The sequence below is a fragment of the Ranitomeya imitator genome, chromosome 1 (assembly GCF_032444005.1).
Source record: "Ranitomeya imitator isolate aRanImi1 chromosome 1, aRanImi1.pri, whole genome shotgun sequence".
In the NCBI taxonomy this organism is placed as follows: Eukaryota; Metazoa; Chordata; class Amphibia; order Anura; family Dendrobatidae; genus Ranitomeya; species Ranitomeya imitator.
In genome coordinates, this window is record NC_091282.1 from 636,887,628 (window position 1) to 636,907,438 (window position 19,811).

Below are 19,811 nucleotides of genomic sequence, written 5' to 3' on the forward strand. Positions count from 1 at the left end.
ACAAACGTTGAACAACTTCAGTATTGTTGATCAAACTCATTTAGCGGCCTGAACTCAACGCATGTAAATACAACCGAAATGCTTTTGTTTGATGTGCAATATGTTAGCATTTGGGGCCCCATTATAAACTTTGCCTACGGCCCCACTTTGCCTAAAACCAGCCCTGCCTACAAGTGTACAAAGATATTATACAGTCACCATGTGACAAGTGGGCCTGTGTAACTTCAAATGCCAGGGCTGAATTTTAGTCCCAGTCCGGCTGTGCATGCAAGGCACGTGTGTGAGGTTACCCTGACGTAGGTTTGCACAGTTATCGCACACGGCCTTCTCTGGCTCCAGGTTCAGTGGAGACAGCCATTGCTCTAACTCGGCCTGGATACCTGTCAGTGGCATAACTACAACAGGTGCAGGGGTTGCAGTCACACTCATTAACAGCAGGTTCTCTGCTGCCTACTTGGGGGGAAGTTGGCTTCCAATCAGCAGGACACCAGTAATTCTGCCCTCTTAATAGAAAGAGAAACTGCTGCTATGTTGGCAAGAAGTAGCTGAATCTCTGGCAGGACCGGTCAGTGACATGCGGCTGGTACAAGAGGCAGGTAGTTGCCTCTGTTAGCAACTACATACTTTTTTTTAAGTACCAGATATACCCTTTTAAATAACCCTTAAGATATGTGCGTACAATTTTTTTTCCAAAGAAACTGAGCAAAACCTGTCAAGTTTTTCAGAAATTTGGTGATTTGGAGGAGGATTCTGAGACTTTCTGCCCAATTACTGCTCCAAATGTTTCTTGAAAAACTCTGTGTGCACAGAGCTCAAAGGAGAAGCATGTCATTTAAGCAGTTTCTTCTGGAAAACGTCACAATATTTGAACAAAGCTTAAAAGAGATCATACTGCATCTTACCTCTAAAAATGGAGGATTTTTTTTTATCAGCTTTGGTTACTCTCCTGCGACACTTTCTCGGCTGGCACAGCGAAAACAAATGTGTGTACAATCCCAGCCCTGGCTGTGGCCCCTCAGTAGACATCAATAGGAACTCTTTATAGTAGCGCAGAGACCTTTGCTCTGCAGCTCCCGTTGTAGAGAGAAGTGAGAGTATTACCAGGGAATCTGTGTGAATCATACTCAAGTCACGAGGAACGTGGTTTGTCCGCAGATGGTTACACTTAGAGTTCAGGCGGGAAAAGAAAAAAATCCTCCAAATTCCTAGTAAGGAACAAAAATAAGGAGCAGGACTCAGATGATCGTCTCTCCTTGGATAACCTGAGCAAACACATGACAAGCTGACAAAGGGGTCACTTCTTGTCAGCTTTTTGGTACTTTAGGTTGACTGTTTTTCTCTTTTCTCTCTTGTTTTTTTTTACAGTTGGATGTCCACGTAGAAGCCTTGATTACTGCTCGCAAATGTGGCTGCTTAGACAGAATGGTAGAAGAGAGGTGAAGGAAATATATAACATGCTACCCAATAACGCAACCCCGTACACTAATGTGCCAAGCACACTGTGCCCATCGCAGGGCCCGACATTTGCTCACAAAACATGGCACTCACGGTTTGTGACCACCATGAATTACTTTTGCATGGTGGCCTTTACATCCTATGGCACTATTAGCCACTATATGGTGGTGTTAATAGATCAAATTCACACTTATGACATTATTTTGGAGAACTTTTTTTTATCCCTAGTCCTAATAACCAATCAGGACTACAAATTAAAGAAATGCCCAACTACTTAGAGGCCAAGGGCAATAACAACTGTGGCATCCAAGGGGTTAAATAATTAGGATTAGTGATGAGCAAGTATACTCCTTGCTCAGGTTTTTCCCGAGAATGCTTGGGTGATCTCCGAGTATTTATTAGTGCTCGGAGATTAAGTTTTCATCGCAGCAGCTGCATGATTTACGGCTTCTTGCCAGCCTGAGTACATGTGAGGGTTGCCTGGTTGCTAGGGAATCCCCACATGTATTCAGGCGGTCTAGCAGCCATAAATCATGCAGCTGAGTCAACAAAAACTAAATCTCCGAACATTAACAAATACTCGGAGATCACCCGTGCTTGCTCGGGAAAGCAACAAGTATACTCGCTCATCACTACTTACGATCAGAGGTAGCAAATCACAGCTTTTCACCAGCTACCGATGGCACAAGCTCAGCTGTTTTTCCTAGTGACGTAAATGTACATCATATCACTGTATGTGAGGCAGTAAAGCCCGCGCCATACACCTAAACAGATTATATGCTGTATATATATGGTGCAAGGGCATTAAGGGGTTAATTGTGTTTTATTACACATCTTACTGTAGTAATCTCATATTTTTATGATTGTTTTATATGCCTCATGTGATATGTTTATTTAAAGGCGTAGCTGGGAGTTCAGCTCAAGGGGGCAAAACATCTGAGTGGGCCCCTTGACAGGTAACCCTAATTACAACTTTGATGGCGCACCCTATAGGGTATATGGAGACCTCAACAGATGGCCTCAGTATGATGGCCCACAGCCCCCCCTATACACAGCATAATGGGCCCACATCTCTCCCATACACAGTACTAATGCCTCAACAGCTCTCCTACACACAGTATAATGGGCCCACAGCTCCCCAATACACAGTATGATGGCCCACAGCCTCCCTATACACAATATAATGGGCCCACAGTTCCCCCATACACAGTACTAATGCCCCCACAGCTCTCCTACACATAGTGTATTATGGGCCCACTGCTCCCCTATACACAGTATGATGGTCCGCAGACCCGCTATACACAGAATAATGGGCCCACAGCTCCCCTTTACACAGTAATAATGCCTCCACAGCTCTTCTATACACAGTATAAAGGTCCCAGAGCTCCCCTATACACAGTATGATGCCCCCACAGCTTCCCTATATACAGTACAATGGCACCACAACTCCCTATGCACAGTATGATGCCCTCACAGCTCTTCCCTGGGGCCCACATGCTATAAGACATGGTAACTTGACACCTACAGCTAACTGCTATTCCCAACCTGAACCCTACCTTTATCTGTACTTCGTCTGTATTCTCTGTATATATTTGTAGATTCTAGTGCGCCTTTCGGCAATTAAAATATCAATTAATTTTGGGCTGCTCTTTTATCTCGACATCCGAATTCCCACATCCATGAGTTCGGCTAGTACTTTTACGCTGCGTGGGGTCGGTTTCTGACCCGATATAAGCTTGTTAACGGACCGGGCTTATATCTAACGAGGAACTGGTGGTAGCATACCGATCTGGTGCTATTGGGGGATCCTGGCAGTGACGGATCAGAGGTTTATATACATATTCCTGGCCTGAAACTGGTGATATATATATCACCCTCACTGCAGAGTGCCCGGATATCCAGTACGTGACAAGGAAATCTCTACAGCGACTAATTATCCTAGGTGCAGTTCCCTTACTGACCTGAGGGTAAGGGGGGTGCCAGAGAGCTGTGACTGTGTAAGCTCCGTAACAAACTGGTGACGGCGGGGTGATATCCGTATCCCTCTGGTCCTCTGTTTTCGTTACAGATGCTCCCACAGCTTCCCTATACACAGTAAGATGCCCTCACAACTCCGCTCTACACCATGGGGGCATCATACTGTGTATAGGGGAGCTGGAGTGTACATAGGAGGTTTGAATCTGTGGTATACATAACGGACAACGGTAGTGCAGGGAGATTATGTCTCTCCACTCTACCGCAGAGCTTAACTGATACAGTTAAAAGGTGGTGGTAGCTCTGGGTAGGCAAGAGGCCCAGGCTGACCTACCATTTCTACCCCCCTTTTCCCAGTAGCTGCACCGTCCTCTGCAAATGATAGGTTGCCTGCTGTCCTCTATGGGGTCAACTTACAGACATTATGTTTTGTGGTAGATTGGCTCACTTGGCTGCACACAGAGTTAAACACAGGAACGCTATTTCTTTATATCTTACACTGGTTTATTAAATGTACTGCATAACCCAATACAGAGTTAGAAAAATAACAGGGAAATGGGAAAACAAAATATAACAAATGGCACATTCGATGCTGCAGCGCGGTTCCGCCCTCTCAGGAAACAAACACAAAGTTCAGCTCTATAAAATGAGCACAGCTCTGGAGATCTCATCTTTAGAGACACCGAACTCTGAATGAGCCTGAAGGCTGCGTATTTTGGGGTGGAGATATGGTGAACAGCCTCCCTCCTGCCCTCCAGCTGTTCACTAAATCTAGCCCTTAACATGGTCGGTTAACCGCTCTCAGCACTTTGTGTGCTGGAACATTTTCCTAGGTTCATATCACTGAAGCAAATAACCTCAGTGACACTTCAGTACTTTGCCAGTGACTTTCTCACAGTTAATATAGTCAGATTTATATATTGATGCAACATCGTATATACATGAATGATCTACGTAACAAATGTAAATACAAATCCCCAAAACAACCTGTGTAACTCAGAATCAGTCATGTAATATGTGGACACAGTGACTGCACCAGCAGAATAGTGAGTGCAGCTCTGGAGTATAATACAGAATATAACTCAGGATCAGTAATGTAATGTATGTACACAGTGACTACACCAGAAGAATAGTGAATGCAGCTCCTTGGTATAATATAGGATGTAACTCAGGATCAGTACATGATCAGTAATGTAACGTACAGTATGTACACAGTGACTGCACCAGCAGAATAGTGAGTGCAGCTCTGGAATATAATACAGGATGTAACTCAGGATCAGTACAGGATCAGTAATGTAATGTATGTACACAGCGACTGCACCAGCAGAATAGTGAGTGCAGCTCTGGGGTATAATACAGGATGTAACTCAGGATCAGTACAGGATCAGTAATGTAATGTATGTACACAGTGACTGCACCAGCAGAATAGTGAGTGCAGCTCTGGGGTATAATACAGGATGTAACTCAGGATCAGTACAGGATCAGTAATGTAATGTATGTACACAGCGACTGCACCAGCAGAATAGTGAGTGCAGCTCTGGAGTATAAGGCTATATTCACACTTTGCGGATTTTGCTGCGGATCCGCAGCGGATTTGACCGCTGCGGATCCGCAGCAGTTTCCCATGAGTTTACATTTCAATGTAAACCTATGGGAAACAAAAAACGCTGTGCACATGCTGCAGAAAAATCCACGCGGAAACGCTGCGGATTACATTCCGCAGCATGTCACTTCTTTTCTGCGGATTTTCAGCTGCTCCAATAGAAAACTGCAGTTGAAAATCCGCAGAAGAAAACGCAGTAAAAACCGCGATAAATCCGCAGTAAAAACCGCGATGGGTTTTCACTGCGGATTTTGCAATTCCGCTGCGGAAAAATCCGCAGTGGAATCTGCAAAGTGTGCACATAGCCTAATACAGGATGTAACTCAGGATCAGTACAGGATCAGTAATGTAATGTATGTACACAGCGACTGTGCCAGCAGAATAGTGAGTGCAGCTCTGTGGTATAATACAGGATGTAACTCAGGATCAGTAACGTCATGTATGTACACGGATTCTGAAATATGTTTATTCAAACTGGTGTTACAAGCTGGAAATATTTAAAAAAAACAAAAAAAAAAACAATTTTCAACTCTTGTATTTCTGGTTTTCTTATGAATAAATCATTTAACCCCTTTCAGACATTGGGTTTAATAGTATACCAATGTAGGACTCCTTCCATTTGATGTGAGCTCTGGCGCTGAGCCCACATCTTTTCCTGCACATGTCAGCTGTTTTGAACAGCTGACACGTGCCTCTATCAGCTGTGGGTGGAATCGCAATCCACCTGCGGCTGTTAACTAGTTAAATGATGTTAAACTCTGACAGCGACATTTTTTCACAAGTGCTTCCGGCAAGCACGCCGGAAATCCCGCCTATCAGTGCCTATTTCCCATGACCATGGGTTGCCGATGAGTTGGCATGACAACCAGAGGTCTCCTGGAGACGTCTATGGTTGTCACTGACTGATTGCTATGAGTGCCTCTCGGTGCTCACACAGCAAGTGAGCTATTCTGCTACATAGAGGCGATCTGATAAACAACTGCAACTGCCAGTCCCATGGATACTAAGTAAAAAAAAAAGTTTTAAAAAATATTTAAAAAATATAAAAGTTCAAATCACCCTCCTTTCGCTCCATTCAGAATAAAACAATAAAAAATTACAAACATACACATATTTGGTATCGTCCCATTCAGAATCGCCCGATCAATATTAAAAAAAAATAAACCCGATCACTAAACGGCGTAACGAGGAAAAAAGTCAAAGTGCCAGAATTACGTTTTTTTTGGTCGCTGCAACATTGCATTAAAATGAAATAACGGGCTATCAAAAGATTATATCTACACCAAAATGGTGTCATTAAAAATTGTTGTTTTTTTTTTACAAATTTGGAATTTTTTTTCACCACTTAGATAAAAAAGAACCTAGACATGTTTGATGTCTATGAATTCGTAATAACCTGGAGAATCATAATGGCAGGTCAGTTTTAGTATTTACTGAACAGGGTTAAAAAAAACAAAAAACAAAACAACTGTTGGATTGCACTTATATTTGCAGTTTCGCAGCAATTATTTTCCTTTTTTTTGTACATGATATGTTAAAACCGATGGTATCGTTCAAAAGTACAACTTGTCCTGAAAAAAAGGGCATTTTGACCGAAGAAGAAAAGGTTATGGCTCTGAGAATGAAAATACCTCCGGGGGTTAAGGGGTTAAGCTGCCAATCAGCACAGTGAATATAAAACAAGATACATAATTGGACACAAAATCCCCTTTCTACCAATGTTCTTACAGAGCAACTTCTTAAAAAGCCATAAAAAATCCAAACACTAAAGATTTACCAGAGAATGGATAGAAGAATACACAAAGATGACCACGCGCTGTCAGGGACTAATCTAGTTATACAGCTCTGGCAAAAATTAAGAGACCACTGCAAAATGTTCAGTTTGTCTGATTTTTCTCTTTATAGGTATATTTTTGAGTAAAATGTAAATTGTTCATTTATTCTATAAACTTCTGACAACATGCCTCCGAATTTCCAAGCAATAATTTTTTTATTTTTTTTCTGACAAAGAAAAATGGTCAAAATTTAAAAAATAAAACCCAGTGCTTTCCGACCTCAAATAATGCAATGAAAACAAGTTCATAATCATTTATAAACAACAATACTAATGTTTTAATTCAGGAAGAGATCAGAAATCAATATTTTGTGGAATAACCATGATTTTTAATCACAGCTTTATGCGTCTTGGCATGCTCTCCACCAGTCTTTCATACCGCTTCTGGCACAAAAATTTAAGCAGCTCTTCTTTGTTTGATGGCTTGTGACTATCCATCATCGTCTTGATTTTGCCAGAGCTGTATAAGAACCTCTCTGATATATGGTGAATCAGTCCGTTCAGGTGTGCACAGTGATGGTTCTGGGACCATGTCCTTACCGCATTACCCCAGTGCTAGGCTTGAATATACAGTACTTTACATAATCTGCAAACCAAATTGCAGGCCATTTTTAGGTCACACCTGCATAAATTACACCCATTGTAGCATCTGGTTTGTAGGACAAAAATTAGATTGTGAGCGAATTGTCCCTGGGGAGGTTGGCAGTGTAGGTGCTGTAGAAACCAGGGATAAAGATAGAAGGCACAAAGGTTGGAGTTTCACATGGGTCCTGTAGTATAAGAGGCCCAAAGGCCATTATGTCCCATATAAGACCAATTGTTTTCCCTACCAGTGATCGTTGGGGACCTAATGGAGATTTTGCCCTTGGGAACATGAGTTACTAGTTTTGACACTGTGAGAAATGTCCAGTCATTACAATGAATGATGGAAAGGATAATGGGAAATGAAATGCAGATCAATGGGAGACAAGGAAATTATACAAAAGAGGTAAAGTGGACCAGAGATAGATTCCAAGTTTCGCTATGGTGTCCTAAAGCAGTGGCACAGCATGAGATGGAGACCATGAGGGTACAGAATTTATCCCTTCTTGATAGTGTTTGAGGTTGAGTTGGGGCTAGAAATTAGGCTAAGACTACTGTTGGAGCTGGAGTTTGAACTATGACTAAGGTTGGAGCTAGAATTAGGGTTGAGGCAAAGACTAGGGTTGCAGCTATGACAAGCATTGGAGCTACATTTAGTGCTAAGGGTAGAGTTGCGGCTAAGACTAAAGTTGGAGCTAGGGTTAGGTCTAAGACTAGAGTTGGAGCCAAGACTAGAGTTAAAGCTAAGGTAAGGCAAGAGTTGGAGCTATGACTAGGCTTGGAGCTAGGGTTAGGGCTAAGACTAGTGTTGGAGCTATGCCTAGGCTTGGAGCTAGGGATAGGGCCAAGACTAGTGTTGGACCTATGACTAGGCTTGGACCTAGGGTTAAGGCTAAGACTAGAGTTTAAGCTATGACTAGGCTTTGAGCTAGGGTTAGGGCTAAGACTAGTGTTGGAACTATGTCTATCCTTGGAGCTAGGGTTAGGACTAAGACTAGAGTTGGAGCTATGACTAGGCTTGGAGCTAGGGTTAGGGCTAAGACTAGAATTGGATCTATCACTAGGATTGGAGCTAGGGTTAGGGCTAAGACTAGAGTTGAATCTATCACTAGGGTTGGAGCTAGGGTTTGGGTTAAGACTAGAGTTGGATCTATCACTAGGATTGGAGCTAGGGTTAGGGCTAAGACTAGAGTTGGATCTATCACTAGGATTGGAGCTAGGGTTAGGGCTAAGACTAGAGTTGAATCTATCACTAGGGTTGGAGCTAGGGTTAGGGCTAAGACTAGAGTTGAATCTATCACAAGGGTTGGAGCTAGGGTTTGCGTTAAGACTAGAGTTGAAGATATTAAAATAATTACTGAAAAACACAAAAAAAGTAATAAAAAAAATAAATCACTGAAAAATATATATAAAATCCATATATATATATTTTAAATGTTGTGTTACAATTCAGAAAAAAGCAAAGGAAAGGGACTCGGAGAGTGTTAGCAAGTCATGAGTTTTGGGGTACAAAGTTCTAGCCTTGCTACCCCACTGCTCCATGGTAACTTTTTACAATAGTTCACCAGTGAGTGAATTCATCCCTGTTTTCAGTGTTTGCAGAAATCTAAAGCTATAAGAGATGTATGAGATAATTACAGCTCAGGCAGTGAGCACCCATACAAAAGAGAAGAGAGGCTAGAAGAGAGCAGTCAGTACCTGGGGGTGAGAATGGTGTCTTCCTCTGCCTGCAGCCTCCCTGTAACTGAGCCTGCATCCGCCACAGCAATGTTATACTGAGCGTTGTGGGCTGATCCCTTCCAGGAAGTCCAGATGGGGAATTCTGGGCGGCTGGAAAGACGTCAAGAAGAGGAGCAAGCTTATACAAAAAGCAGACGTACAGTACATGGGCCTATAGTCTGCTCAGACTCCCAAACTCTGCCCCTGTCCATTTATTGATTATATATATATATATATATATATATATACACACATATGCACTGGAAATCAGCAGGCGGTAGAATATATCCAAGTTGATCCAGGTTACAAAACAGTCAAATGTTGGGACATAAGAGATTTCTTATTTTTGTCTGGAGTTTTCCATTTAGAAGTAGATTGCAGTATTGTGTAGATGTTGCGCAATATTTGAGGACTATATGACAGCACTATATAGCCTTTGGCTGCAACTTGCTTTTTCTTTTTATCAGAGCCATAATTTGTGATTATTCTCCAATAACTCCAAAAGAAGTATGCACCTGCGCGTTGCCCTTTGATTACCCCTTTTTTTGGAGTTTTGGAGTGCAGGACTGGCGATGGGCACTTACACACTACCCCAATGCATAAAGAGTCAACTCACTATTGTTTCAGAAATTACCACTTGTGTGATAAAATCTCATTATCTTTGTCTACTCTTGAAAAGAAAATATACTGATACATTCAGTGTGACATTACTTCCTCCTATGCAAATGCATGTTATTTTAGGTTTACCGTAAGTTATGTGATAAACCCTTATGCAAGAAACCAATGTGCTGTCATGCGGTGTGAAATTTCCATCGATTACATTCCAGTATTTTTAGATTCACATCCCCAAATGCAAAGAGGAAGATATTCATAAAGTTTCTCATATCGTCACAGGATGATTTCACGTTGTGGCTTTCTGATCAGTCTCAGATTTATATGCGCTACAATACAAACATGAAATTGTTCCTCTGCATGTAGTAGAATGAATATATGACCTCTCGAGAACCAGCGGCATCTTCTAAACAGGTTTTGTTACTTTCCTCTGATGAGATTATTTCAGTATTTTGGTCTTCGAAAAGTTTTCTCATCCAAATTCTTAGTTCCATTGAAGTCTATGGGAGATATAGCCTCCATAATTAGGCTAACTGGTACCCCAGAACTGGAACACGTACCTACAGTAAAAGTATACTTTCGCATATGCTCAGTACTCTCAATTCTGTGGGTAGAGACCCTGGTGATGAATTGAGCATGCGCCAAGTTGGGTAAAATTGTAATATTTGACCAACGATACCAGAGATGTAGTGGCAGCAATGAGATATCACTTGATGGACATGGTCTCTGAGTGACACCACCCAAGTGATAAATCATCTCCACATTGCAAGTATCGCCAGTGCCTTTGGTACCCATTTTGGCGTATGTTCAATACATCACCAGTGTCTCTGCCCAAAGGAAGGAGACTAACGAAGCATACACTAAGAACACGTTGTGCATGTGTAAGATTTTTAGGGGATTTGTGTGTCGTTGTGGCAACAATCAGATGTTAGTTTAGCCCTTATTCCCTGATACATTACATTTATTTATTTTTTACTTTTGGCATTTCTATTTTTCATATAACAATCTTTATTTAAAAACAAAATTAGTAACCCTGCAATTTTCTCACTTGCCACTGAAACTATTTTATTTCTGTCCTCTCAGGAAGAGTTTTCAGCAGCCTCATAATCATCATAGACAGGATTACAAGGCTGGGTATCCCCTCTATACACAGCTAATCACACAGGATCCACCATTCACGATAGCTGATGTCACAGCTCACCTCCTCCTCCTCCTGTGCAATTGCTGATAACACCTCTATATACTGTAGATAACACAGGACCCACCATTCACAATAGGTGATATCACATCTTATCTCCTCCTCTTGTGCAATGTCTGATAACACCTCTATATACAGTAGATAACACAGGATCCAATATTCACAATAGGTGATGTCACAGCTCACCTCCTCCTGTACAATGACTGATAACATCTCTATATACACTAGATAACACAGGATCCACCATTCACAATAGATGATGTCACAGCTCACCTCCTCCTGTACAATGACTGATAACACCTATATATACAGTAAATAACAGAGGATCCACCATTCACAATAGGTGATGTCACAGCTCTCCTCCTCCTCCTGTGCATTGACTGATAACACCTATATATAGAGTAGATAACACAGGATCCACCATTCACAATAGATGATGTCACAGCTCACCTCCTCCCCCTGTACAATGACTGATAACACCTCTATATACAGTAGATAACAGGATCCACCATTTACAATAGGTGATGTCACAGCTCACCTCCTCCTCCTGTACAATGACTGATAACACCTATATATAGAGTAGATAACACAGGATCCACCATTCACAATAGGTGATGTCACAGCTCATCTCCTACTCCTGTACAATGACTGCTAACACCTCTATATACAGTATATAACACAGGATCCACCATTCACAATAGGTGATGTCACAGCTCACCTCCTCTTCCTGTACAATGACTGATAACACCTCTATATACAGTAGATAACACAGGATCCACCATTCACAATAGGTGATGTCACAGCTCACCTCCTCCTCCTGTACAATGACTGATAACACCTCTATATACAGTAGATAACAGGATCCACCATTCACAATAGATAATGTCACAGCTCACCTCCTCCTGTACAATGACTGATAACACCTATATATACAGTAGATAACAGGATCCACCATTCACAATAGGTGATGTCACAGCTCATCTCCTACTCCTGTACAATGACTGCTAACACCTCTATATACAGTATATAAAACAGGATCCACCATTCACAATAGGTGATGTCACAGCTCACCTCCTCCTCCTGTACAATGACTGCTAACACCTCTATATACAGTATATAACACTGGATCCACCATTCACAATAGGTGATGTCACAGCTCACCTCCTCCTCCTGTACAATGACTGATAACACCTCTATATACAGTAGATAACAGGATCCACCATTCACAATAGGTGATGTCACAGCTCATCTCCTCCTCCTGTACAATGACTGATAACACCTCTATATACAGTAGATAACAGGATCCACCATTCACAATAGATGATGTCACAGCTCACCTCCTCCTCCTCCTGTATGATGACTGATAGCCCCTCTATATACAGTAGATAACACAGGATCCACCATTCACAATAGGTGGTCACAGCTCACCTCCTCCTCCTGTACAATGACTGATAACACCTCTATATACAGTAGGTAACAGGATCCACCATTCACAATAGGTGATATCACAGCTCACCTTCTCCTCTACAATGACTGATAAGACCTCTATATACAGTAGATAACACAGGATCCAAAAGGATCCACAAAAGGTGATGTTGCAGCTCACCTCCTTCCCTCCTTTCACAATGACTGTTGCACACGCTCATTAGATGCTCTGTTTCTTTGTGGCTAAAGTACATGTGTTGTTTCCTAAAACAATAGGAAGTTAGAGACTAAAAAAGCCCCAGTGGCCAGTATAAGAACTACAACATTTCTATTTTTTTATTTTCAATACAGATTGTGATATAAAAAAACATTGCCAAAAAATCTTGAAAAATACATCTAAACAATGTGCAATAGTCTCCCTTTGAGAACACATAATTCCATTCTCAAGCAGAGAATTACTTTTTTAATACATAGATTTCCATTTCTTGGCATAGACCAGGTTCGAGGATCATATTCTATACAGCCGTTCTATATCTACAGGCATCTCTAATTTATCAACATAATTCACTTATTTGGTTCTTAGTTTAATGTTTTATTGGGAAGAAAAAAAAAAAAGAAAAACTGTAGCATTGACGTTCACCACAGGGGGTTCTGCGCATACATCAACGTGATAATGCTGGCACCTGGTGTATAACGGGGGTGGATATTTGTGTGCCACCATGGTTGGAGGGATCTGATATTATTGCTGGCACATGGTGTATGAGAACGGGGGATACTTGTGTACCACCATGGCTGGAGGGATCTAATATTAATGCTGGGACATGGTGTAGGAGAAGTGTGGACACTTCTGTGCTCCCATGGCTGGGGGGGATCCGATATTAATGCTGGCATATGGTGTAGTAGAAGGGTAGACACTTCTGTGCTCCCATGGCTGGAGGAATCTGATATTAGTGCTGGCACATGGTGTATGAGAAGGGTGGACACTTGTGTGCTCCCATGTCTGGAGGGATCCCATATTAACGCTGGGACATGGTGTAGGAGAAGGGTGGACACTTCTGTGCTCCCATGGCTGGGGGGGATCCGATATTAATGCTGGCATATGGTGTAGTAGAAGGGTAGACACTTCTGTGCTCCCATGGCTGGAGGAATCTGATATTAGTGCTGGCACATGGTGTATGAGAAGGGTGGACACTTGTGTGCTCCCATGTCTGGAGGGATCTCATATTAACGCTGGGACATGGTGTAGGAGAAGGGTGGACACTTGTGTGCTCCCATGGCTGGGGGGGATCCGATATTAATGCTGGGACATGGTGTAGGAGAAGGGTGGACACTTCTGTGCTCCCATGGCTGGAGGAATCTGATATTAGTGCTGGCACATGGTGTATGAGAAGGGTGGACACTTGTGTGCTCCCATGTCTGGAGGGATCCCATATTAACGCTGGGACATGGTGTAGGAGAAGGGTGGACACTTCTGTGCTCCCATGGCTGGGGGGGATCCGATATTAATGCTGGCATATGGTGTAGTAGAAGGGTAGACACTTCTGTGCTCCCATGGCTGGAGGAATCTGATATTAGTGCTGGCACATGGTGTATGAGAAGGGTGGACACTTGTGTGCTCCCATGTCTGGAGGGATCTCATATTAACGCTGGGACATGGTGTAGGAGAAGGGTGGACACTTGTGTGCTCCCATGGCTGGGGGGGATCCGATATTAATGCTGGGACATGGTGTAGGAGAAGGGTGGACACTTGTGTGCTCCCATGTCTGGAGGGATCCCATATTAACGCTGGGACATGGTGTAGGAGAAGGGTGGACACTTCTGTGCTCCCATGGCTGGGGGGGATCCGATATTAATGCTGGCACATGGTGTAGTAGAAGGGTGGACACTTGTGTGCTCCCATGGCTGGAGGAATCTGATATTAGTGCTGGCACATGGTGTAGGAGAAGGGTGGACACTTGTGTGCTCCCATGTCTGGAGGGATCTCATATTAACGCTGGGACATGGTGTAGGAGAAGGGTGGACACTTGTGTGCTCCCATGGCTGGGGGGGATCCGATATTAATGCTGGGACATGGTGTAGGAAAAGGGTGGACACTTGTGTGCTCCCATGTCTGGAGGGATCCCATATTAACGCTGGGACATGGTGTAGGAGAAGGGTGGACACTTCTGTGCTCCCATGGCTGGGGGGGATCCGATATTAATGCTGGCACATGGTGTAGTAGAAGGGTGGACACTTGTGTGCTCCCATGGCTGGAGGAATCTGATATTAGTGCTGGCACATGGTGTAGGAGAAGGGTGGACACTTGTGTGCTCCCATGTCTGGAGGGATCTCATATTAACGCTGGGACATGGTGTAGGAGAAGGGTGGACACTTGTGTGCTCCCATGGCTGGGGGGGATCCGATATTAATGCTGGGACATGGTGTAGGAGAAGGGTGGACACTTGTGTGCTCCCATGTCTGGAGGGATCCCATATTAACGCTGGGACATGGTGTAGGAGAAGGGTGGACACTTCTGTGCTCCCATGGCTGGGGGGGATCCGATATTAATGCTGGCACATGGTGTAGTAGAAGGGTGGACACTTGTGTGCTCCCATGGCTGGAGGAATCTGATATTAGTGCTGGCACATGGTGTAGGAGAAGGGTGGACACTTGTGTGCTCCCATGTCTGGAGGGATCTCATATTAACGCTGGGACATGGTGTAGGAGAAGGGTGGACACTTGTGTGCTCCCATGGCTGGGGGGGATCCGATATTAATGCTGGGACATGGTGTAGGAGAAGGGTGGACACTTGTGTGCTCCCATGTCTGGAGGGATCCCATATTAACGCTGGGACATGGTGTAGGAGAAGGGTGGACACTTCTGTGCTCCCATGGCTGGGGGGGATCCGATATTAATGCTGGCACATGGTGTAGTAGAAGGGTGGACACTTGTGTGCTCCCATGGCTGGAGGAATCTGATATTAGTGCTGGCACATGGTGTAGGAGAAGGGTGGACACTTGTGTGCTCCCATGTCTGGAGGGATCTCATATTAACGCTGGGACATGGTGTAGGAGAAGGGTGGACACTTGTGTGCTCCCATGGCTGGGGGGGATCCGATATTAATGCTGGGACATGGTGTAGGAGAAGGGTGGACACTTGTGTGCTCCCATGTCTGGAGGGATCCCATATTAACGCTGGGACATGGTGTAGGAGAAGGGTGGACACTTCTGTGCTCCCATGGCTGGGGGGGATCCGATATTAATGCTGGCACATGGTGTAGTAGAAGGGTGGACACTTGTGTGCTCCCATGGCTGGAGGAATCTGATATTAGTGCTGGCACATGGTGTAGGAGAAGGGTGGACACTTGTGTGCTCCCATGGTTGGGTAGAGGGATCTGATATTAGGGCTGGCACATGGTGTAGGAGAAGGGTGGGCACTTGTGTGCTCCCATGGTTGGGTAGAGGGATCTGATATTAGGGCTGGCACATGGTGTAGGAGAAGGGTGGGCACTTGTGTGCTCCCATGACTGGTGGGATCTGATATGATCGCTGGCCTCTGTATGATCAGTGCGGGGGTCTGCTGACTTTAAGTATTCGGGACTGTACGGATCGGCTGCTCACATCACCGGGAAGCTGGCAAGGCTGGCGATACCACAGGCGTTCTTCTTCTCTCGGGCCATCAGGATGAAGCCTTTCCTGCCCCATTGCTCTCCCCAACTAGAAGACAAATGGTCAGTAAGCTGATAATTTGTAATAATTGAGCATAGCATGGTGGTCACCCAGAAAGGTACTATACTTGTGATGGACAATAAATGCCCCAGATGGGGTAATATGGCCCAATGGCCCCCAGACCAGAGAACATTGTGCCTCTCGGATGTGATTACTGTTATACAGGGGGGGATGTCACTCACCTGTTTTTGATGATCCAGTGCTTTCTGCCCTTTATGTTTCCATAGCCAACAGCCAGAACGGCATGGTTAACTCCTTCAGGGTCACAGCGCTCATCATAATACACTCCTAAAGGACAGATTACAAATGTGTATTACCAGCGATACTGCAGTAAAATAAAGGAGTGGTAGCGAGAAAGAAAGGAAGAAGAGAAGGAAGGAAATGGAAACAAGAGAAAAAGAAGACAAGAAAACATGGGGAAAAAAAAGAAAAGAAAAGAATAAAAGGAAGAAGATAAAGAAAAAAAGAGAAAGAAAGAAGAAAAATAGGGAAAAGAAGCAGCAGCGAGCTGCAACACTCTGATTGCCAGTCACTGACATTTACCAAACCAATACTAGACAATCCAAGAAGGCAGCTCCAGTAATACTGTGCAACATCTGATGGATTCTATCCTCCTTGTTTCGCTTCAAACAACATTTTTAGAGAGAAAACAGTAAAAAAAAAAATTCTGTTTGGACCAAAACTTTGCAGTGTGAGCCATCATATTTGACACTATTTTTCTGGAGCTGCCTAGCCTTCTTGAATTATGATAGATAGATAGATAGATAGATAGATAGATAGATAGATAGATAGATAGATAGATAGATAGATAGATAGATAATAGATAGATAGATAGATAATACCTTTATTGTAGAAGTGGAAAGAAGGGAGGCTGGCATCAATGCTGACAGACACAGGACCAATCTGGGCAACCGCTCTTTTCAGCAACTTCTCGTCTCCTTTGGGGATCTCTTTGAAGCCCCTGCATCCAGCAGCTTTTCCAGACGGGCTGTAGAGGCAGCCTTCATCCTGGTAGAAGTAAACTCATTAAATGAAGGACATCCACATTTCTTTGATATTTCTTATTATTTTTACAGAAAAGAAAAACAACAGAAATATCTAAGCTGATGCCTCCATTGATATCAAAGTAATTTTTTTATGGCACATGCCATCAGAGGGCTTCTGGATCTCAGATCAAGTGTTTGCACTAGTTGCGAGAAGGTCTCCCCATGGTTTACACATACAGAAGACATCGGTGGAGTAAATCTTCTCAGGCTCACCTGGCCAATATAAGGATAAGAGGCATCCGAGTCTATGCCATTATTATCCCTCACATAGCCGAATGCATTGGTCATGTATCCTCCTTGACAACCATAGTTATCCGTATCACAGTCCACCAGGTTCTGAGGGCTGAGGGACACCAGCTGTCCAGTCTTCTTCATGAGCTGACCCTCAAGTGCTCCCACTGAGCTGAAAGCCCAACACGATCCACAGGAGCCCTGCAAGAAAAATAATGCTAGGTAAAAGTATGCTAGGTATATGGAAATTGGTGATAACTGTCACAATCTCTTATACCCAGTTTGAACATGAGCTCCTTGGGCCGAATGGAGGAAACAATACAGAACAAGTGCTTATTGCATCATGAACTTAAACTCCCTTAAGAGGGGGCGGGTCTATGTATCCCTCCCTTAAGAGGGGGCGAGACTATCTCTTTCACTTAAGTGGGGGCGGGACTGTGTCTCCCTCCATAGGATGGGCAGGACTGTCTCTCCCTTCCTTAGAAGGGGCGGGACTGTGTCTCCCTCCCAAAAAAGGGCCAGGACTGTGTATCAATCCCATAAGAGGGGACGGGACTGTATCTCCCTCCCTTAAAAGGGGCAGGACGGTGTCTTCCTCCCTTAAGAGGTGGTGGGACTGTGTCTCCCTCCCTCAAGAGGGGGCGGGACTATGTATCACTTTCATAGGAGGGGCAGGACTGTCCATTCCATAAGAGGGGCCGGACTGTGTCTCCCTCCCATAAGAGGGGCGGGACTGTGTCTCCCTCCCATAAGAGGGGCGGGACTGTGTCTCCCTCCCATAAGAGGGGCGGGACTGTGTCTCCCTCCCATAAGAGGGGCAGGACTGTGTTTCACTCCTATAGGAGCGGCGGGACTGTGTGTCACTCCCATAAGAAGGGCGGGACTGTGTCTCCCTCCCATAAGAGGGGCAGGACAGTGTCACCCTCCCATAAGAGGGGCAGGACTGTGTCTCCCTCCCATAAGAGGGGCAGGACTGTGTTTCACTCCTATAGGAGCGGCGGGACTGTGTGTCACTCCCATAAGAGGGGCGGAACTGTGTCTCCCTCCCATAAGAGGGGCAGGACAGTGTCACCTTCCCATAAGAGGGGCAGGACTGTGTCTCCCTCCCATAAGAGGGGCGGGACTGTGTCTCCCTCCCAAAAAAGGGCCAGGACTGTGTATCAATCCCATAAGAGGGGACGGGACTGTATCTCCCTCCCTTAAAAGGGGCAGGACGGTGTCTTCCTCCCTTAAGAGGTGGTGGGAGTGTGTCTCCCTCCCTCAAGAGGGGGCGGGACTATGTATCACTTTCATAGGAGGGGCAGGACTGTCCATTCCATAAGAGGGGCGGGACTGTGTCTCCCTCCCATAAGAGGGGCGGGACTGTGTCTCCCTCCCATAAGAGGGGCGGGACTGTGTCTCCCTCCCATAAGAGGGGCGGGACTGTGTCTCCCTCCCATGAGAGGGGCAGGACTGTGTTTCCCTCCCATAAGAGGGGCAGGACCGTGTTTCACTCCTATAGGAGCGGCGGGACTGTGTGTCACTCCCATAAGAGGGGCGGGACTGTGTCTCCCTCCCATAAGAGGGGCAGGACAGTGTCACCTTCCCATAAGAGGGGCAGGACTGTGTCTCCCTCCCATAAGAGGGGCGGGACTGTGTCTCCCTCCCATAAGAGGGGCAGGACTGTGTCTCCCTCCCATAAGAGGGGCGGGACTGTGTCTCCCTCCCATAAGAGGGGCGGGACTGTGTCTCCCTCCCATAAGAGGGGCAGGACAGTGTCACCTTCCCATAAGAGGGGCAGGACTGTGTCTCCCTCCCATAAGAGGGGCAGGACTGTGTTTCACTCCTATAGGACCGGCGGGACTGTGTGTCACTCCCATAGGAGCGGGTTGGACTATGTCTCCCTCCCATAGGAGGGCCAGGACCATGACTCCGTCCCATTAGAGGGACTATGGCTCCCTCCGAAAACAGGGGGAAGGAAGTTCCAGCACTTATAGTACTGTCGGAATGCTGATTAAAAAAAACACCCACTCAAAAATTGATGACATGTTACTGAGCATCAGGATAGTTCATGGATATATTACACTCATCTCAGCACCAAAAGCAGAATTTTACCTGATTTTGCACAGGGGTCACATAACCTTTCTTCCTGTAGTCAATATACTTTGGGATTCGGGCTTTCCTGTCTTCTTGATACGTGTTATTAGATTGATGATTGGACGGAACACGTAATCCAGTCATTGTCTGAACAATTTCTTCACTGGTCTATCATGGAAGTAGAATTAAATCGAGAAGTCACACAAAATGCAAAACTTTTTCCTTTCTGAACGTCATCAACTTGAGGAACCATTAAAGGGATGTTCCCAGCTCTTTAGGTTGAGGCGTACTGTCATTTCAGTTGCCTACCTGTCTTGTAGTTTCTGGGACTCCAGGACCATACTGAGCA

General features: G+C 44.7%; 2 protein-coding genes across 4 annotated transcripts in view; both read right to left on the minus strand.

The window, feature by feature from the left end:
* CTSK (cathepsin K) overlaps positions 1-9,252 on the minus strand; it is a 74,056-nt gene extending 64,804 nt beyond the window's left edge. Inside the window, exon 1 of one of the 2 annotated variants that reach the window (XM_069727178.1) lies at positions 9,147-9,252. The gene's annotated coding sequence lies outside the window, so the exon portion shown is untranslated. Of the gene's footprint in view, positions 1-902; positions 1,410-9,146 lie in introns of those variants that run through there. The other variant, XM_069727169.1, reaches the window with a different exon arrangement.
* A 3,724-nt stretch (positions 9,253-12,976) lies between these two features.
* Positions 12,977-19,811, minus strand: part of LOC138638121 (cathepsin K-like) — a 128,892-nt gene continuing 122,057 nt past the window's right edge. The window contains exons 4-8 of one of the 2 annotated variants that reach the window (XM_069727155.1): positions 19,481-19,630; positions 17,369-17,587; positions 16,952-17,117; positions 16,292-16,397; positions 12,977-16,097 (exon numbers count right to left, since the gene is read on the minus strand). In XM_069727155.1, the coding sequence (XP_069583256.1) occupies positions 15,998-16,097; positions 16,292-16,397; positions 16,952-17,117; positions 17,369-17,587; positions 19,481-19,630 (741 nt within the window). In that variant the 3' untranslated portion in view covers positions 12,977-15,997. The remainder of the gene's footprint in view (positions 16,098-16,291; positions 16,398-16,951; positions 17,118-17,368; positions 17,588-19,480; positions 19,631-19,811) is intronic. The other variant, XM_069727149.1, reaches the window with a different exon arrangement.